We start from the raw sequence: 4699 nt of genomic DNA on the forward strand, positions 1-4699 counted from the left end.
GATATAAGCAGGGTGACTATCTATTTAGGTTTGGATCTGTTGCTACCGGTTAATTTATTAGTAACATGTCTCACAGTCACTCTCGAAACTCTTTCGGGTTGGACAATAAATCGCAAGGTCATCCTAGTTACAAGTGACATTTACAACTGGTTGAAAAAAGGTGACACCAGGTCCGAGGAAGGGGCAGAAGAACAAAACTTTCCGTTGGCTGGACACACCCAGCTTGTGCTGGGCTGGGCACCTAGACGTGTTTCAGGACTAAGAGGTGGGGGGACCCCTGGGTGGGGGGAATGGGGGAAGCCTAGATGCTTCCACCACTTCCTGAAGAGTAAGGACTGGGTAAAAAGAAAATGAGGTTGGCGGTGGGCTCCCTGCTCATGCATTTGCTCTCTTCTTGACCTTAGGAAGGCACTTAAGGCACCTGAGCATCACTTTCCTTATCTGTAAAATGGGAATAACCTTCAAAGGCTGTTTCTCTTATTTCACTGTGGCCACTATTATTCCATTATACAGCTGGAGACACAGAAGTTATGAGGGCAAACTGTGCCGGTGAAGGCTCGTAAGTCTAAGAGCTACATTTATGAGCCCAGTACTCAGGCGGTCAGTCCACAGTATCTGATTTCGAAAGGAGAAAACGGATACTTGGAGAGATAACTTGCAAAAGGTCACACAACTCATAAATGGCTGGGGGAAGACTGACCCCAGGAAGTCTGGTTCAAAGTTCGCGCTCTAACTATACAAGGGCTATTTAGTTAAAGGGCGGAAGCGGGAAGCGTCTAGCCCGGCTCTGCGGGCTCCATCTCCAGGTCTCTTTTCTCATCCCGCACAGCCCCTCCAGAATCCCACCGTGGAAGAGGATCAAACACGACAAAGGGCGGGGGAGAGCTTGGCAAACCGGTCGACGTCCCGCAAAAAGCGATGACCGGACCCCAGCAAACCTCTAGGGGATGGTATCGAGCGTCCTCCTCTCTTCGGTCCAGAACACAGGCCACCTTTTAGACTTGCTCCCTGGGCGAGGAAGAGGCGTGGAGCCCCCCGGTTGGGCTGAGAGTTTACGTATGGCAAACTGGCGGCTGTGGCCCGGTCTTCCAAGAGTGTGCGCCGAGCCCCCAGCCCGGGCGGGCCTGCCTCCGGTCCGCTCCCCCCGACTCTCCGCCGGGGACCACCGGCCGGGCGCCGCCGGCGTCCGCGTTGGGCTGGGGCGTCCCCCCGCTGCCACCCAGCTTCCCGGGGGAGGAGCAGCGCATCGCGCAAGCATCCGGGAGCGGCGGAGGGGGCGGGAGGAAGGGCGAGAGGAGGAAGCGGGATTTAAACGAAAGGCGGTGACGCCACACAAAAGATTTCTATAGGCTCCAGGGAGGTTACGGCCGAGGCGGCGGCGGCGGCGGCGGTGGCGAGCTGGGGGGCGAGGCGCGGCCGGGAAGAGGAAAAGCCTCCAGCAGCCCCGGAGGGCGAGCGGGCGGGGGCGCACCCACGGCCGCGCTCAGAGGTGAAGCCGCGCGGGGAGAGGAAGCGGGTGTTTTCCCCTCTGCTTTTCGGCCCCCGCCCTTCCTTTCAGTTTCTCCCGGCTCGCTCGGAAGTTGGAGGTTGACAAAAATGGCAGGAGCCGGGGCCCGGGCGAGTTGCCGCAGCGCCGCGGGGACCTTCTGAGTTGGCCGGGCCGCCGGGGAGACGCGCGCGGCGACGTCCGATGCGCAGGGCCCGGGGTCTCGGGAGAGCTCAGCCGCTGCGGGCCCAAGGCGAGGCGGAGGCGACGGGGATGGACTCGCGCCGACAGCCGGCGGCGGGCCGCGGGGCGCGCGGTCCGGGAGGGCGTGCCGCCTCGGCGCCGAGCCGCGCTCTGTGAACCGCCGAGGCGGGAAGGGGCCGCCGCGGCTCCCGGCACGCCCGGGCGCGGCGGGCGGGCGAGAGCGCGAGCGGGGCGGCCGCTGAGCGCAATCAGTGCAGGCTCCCGCCCGACTCTGACTCGGCCGCGCCAGCATCGGCCACACCCTCGGCCCTGCCGCCGCCGCCGGCGCCGCTTCCCGAGAGCGGGAGGCAGGAGATGCCCACGGGGTGGCCGCGCGTCCCAGAGGGCCAGCCCCGGCCGCCGTCGCGGGGAAGTGCAGCCTGGCGGTGTCTGGGCGCCTGAAGCCCACGTGCGCCGCCGAGCCCGAGGTGGCTGACAGCAGAGCCCGCCTGAGACGCCGCCCGCGCTCCTCCCCGAGGAAAGGATTTTGATTTCAAAGGAAGGAAGGAAGGACAACTCCCAGCTTCCCTCTCCCGCCCCCCTCCCCCCCTCCCCCCCGCTCGGGCGGTCGGACCGGGCCATGCCCAGGAAGGCGGCGGCGGCGGCGGCGGCGGAGGCAGCCCAGCAGAAGGGACTTTCCTGGCAGTCCGGCGACGAGGAGCGCGGTCTGTGAGTTTGCTCTGCTCCGGTTCATGGTTCCTGCAAGCCCTCCAAGAGGCCGAACGCTGCGCCCCCTCCCCGCGCCCCGAAGAGCCTCCTGCGTTCTCTGGCCCCCGGGCCCGCTCCGCGCCGCCCGGGCTCCGGCCGCCGCAGCCCAGTGCCCTCTGCCCGCGGCGGTGGATGGCATGATGGTGCGGGGAAGGCACCCCGGCCTTGGCCAGCTGAGTCGCGACGGCCGCGGGGGCGGCGGCATCGGCAGCGGCGGTGGTAGCGGGCTCCCCAGCGGCATGCCAGTGCCCCCCGGGCGCGATGGCTAGCGGCAGCGCTGGGAAGCCCACTGGCGAGGCGGCTTCTCCGGCTCCAGCGAGCGCCGTCGGCGGGGCTTGCTCGCAGCCCCGGAAGAGGCTGGTGTCTGTCTGCGACCACTGCAAGGGCAAGATGCAGCTGGTGGCCGACCTGCTGCTGCTGTCGAGCGAGGCGCGGCCCGTGCTCTTCGAGGGCCCCGCCTCCGCTTGTGCCGGCGCCGAGTCCTTCGAGCAATGCCGGGACACCATCATCGCGCGCACCAAGGGGCTCTCCATCCTCACCCACGACGTACAGAGCCAGCTCAACATGGGCCGCTTCGGGGAAGCGGGGGACAGCCTGGTGGAGCTGGGAGACCTGGTGGTGTCCTTGACCGAGTGCTCCGCCCACGCGGCCTATCTGGCGGCTGTGGCCACGCCGGGCGCGCAGCCCGCGCAGCCGGGCCTGGTGGACCGCTACCGCGTGACACGCTGCCGCCACGAGGTGGAGCAGGGCTGCGCAGTGCTGCGCGCCACCCCGCTCGCCGACCTGACCCCGCAGCTGCTGCTGGAGGTGTCGCAGGGCCTGTCGCGCAACCTCAAGTTCCTGACGGACGCGTGCGCCCTGGCCAGCGACAAGTCCCGGGACCGCTTTTCGCGCGAGCAGTTCAAGCTTGGCGTCAAGTGCATGAGCACGAGTGCGTCGGCGCTGCTGGCCTGCGTGCGCGAGGTGAAGGCGGCGCCCAGCGAGCTGGCCCGGAGCCGCTGCGCGCTTTTCAGCGGGCCGTTAGTGCAGGCGGTTAGCGCACTGGTGGGCTTCGCCACCGAGCCGCAGTTCCTGGGTCGCGCGGCGGCCGTGAGCGCCGAGGGCAAGGCGGTGCAGACCGCCATCCTCGGCGGCGCCATGAGTGTGGTGTCGGCCTGCGTACTCCTGACCCAGTGCCTCAGGGATCTGGCGCAGCACCCCGACGGGGGCGCCAAGATGTCGGACCACAGGGAGAGGCTGAGGAACTCGGCCTGCGCCGTGTCTGAAGGCTGCACCCTGCTATCTCAGGCTTTAAGGGAGAGGTCTTCGCCCAGGACTTTACCGCCAGTGAATTCCAATTCTGTGAATTAGCACCCTCCCACCCTCATCCCATTCTTTCACCCCCGCCCCCAGGCTAAAGGAAGATACTTATTCTCTGCCCCTCTCCATTTATACCAAAGAAATCAAAAGTGAACTCCCGCACCCCATGTTAAATGCTCGAGAGGAATCTTCCAGAAGGCAGGGCCATGCAGACCATATACACACGCACTCGCACTCGGAGGGCCCCCGGTGCCCAGCAGCCCACACCAGGAGATGGAAGATGTGTCATCTGCTGGTTGCGGTATTACCCCTGCCCCCTACCCCGGCTCCCCTTCTGGAATTCCTCCACTAAATTTTATTATTAATTGGGCAGGAAGGAGGTCATGGGTTCATTTCTTTTTTGGTCTTTTTTTTCCCCCCCTAATTAAGAGAAAGGTTACCTCAGTTTTCTCTCCTTAGACATGGATGTAGCTACCTTTTTTGTATGTTGTTATTTTTTTAAGCAGTTGTGATGGGTTAGGCGTATACTTGGTGTGGAAAGAGTATGACTTTGCCATGTGATTTGCAAATGGGGGGAAAAGCTACTGTGAGTGTGTGTTTTATTTTTTAATTTACACTATAGAATGATTCCCCCCCCCATGTCAAGTTTTTACCTTGCATGTACTGGAGTATTTATTTCATCTATTAATAAAATGTTATGTTTCTCAGATGGCTTTTTGCAAGTATTGTTGATTTTCAATCATTGTAATGTTGCAGGCTGCATGCCATCCATGGAAAGGCGCCCTGGAAAGTTTGCTTGGGAGCAATGAGGTGGGTCCCCAACCTTCAGCCCTTTCTGCTTTTTCGTCAAGAGTTAATGTCTTTGAGCAGCCTAGAATTTAAGAAGAGAGAACTGTGTGTAACACTCTCCTTGTAGAGGCAGGGGACACGTTTATGGTTGGATTACGTATAGTGCTAGAGTGG

At 62.5% G+C, this 4699-nt stretch overlaps 1 protein-coding gene across 1 annotated transcript; it reads left to right on the forward strand.

Annotated features, from left to right (window-relative positions):
• Positions 1–944: 944 nt before the first annotated feature.
• TLNRD1 (talin rod domain containing 1) lies at positions 945–4445 on the forward strand. The gene has a single exon (XM_060005334.2). The coding sequence runs from the start codon at positions 2699–2701 to the stop codon at positions 3785–3787; it is 1089 nt and encodes a 362-aa protein (XP_059861317.1). The 5' UTR covers positions 945–2698; the 3' UTR covers positions 3788–4445.
• The last annotated feature ends 254 nt before the right edge of the window (positions 4446–4699 follow it).

The sequence above is a fragment of the Delphinus delphis genome, chromosome 2 (genome assembly GCF_949987515.2).
Source record: "Delphinus delphis chromosome 2, mDelDel1.2, whole genome shotgun sequence".
Lineage (NCBI taxonomy): Eukaryota > Metazoa > Chordata > Mammalia > Artiodactyla > Delphinidae > Delphinus > Delphinus delphis.

Bases quoted from the DNA above. Each gene is read 5' to 3' on its own strand.
- TLNRD1 (XM_060005334.2), top strand. From the start codon at position 2,699: ATGGCTAGCGGCAGCGCTGGGAAGCCCACTGGCGAGGCGGCTTCTCCG.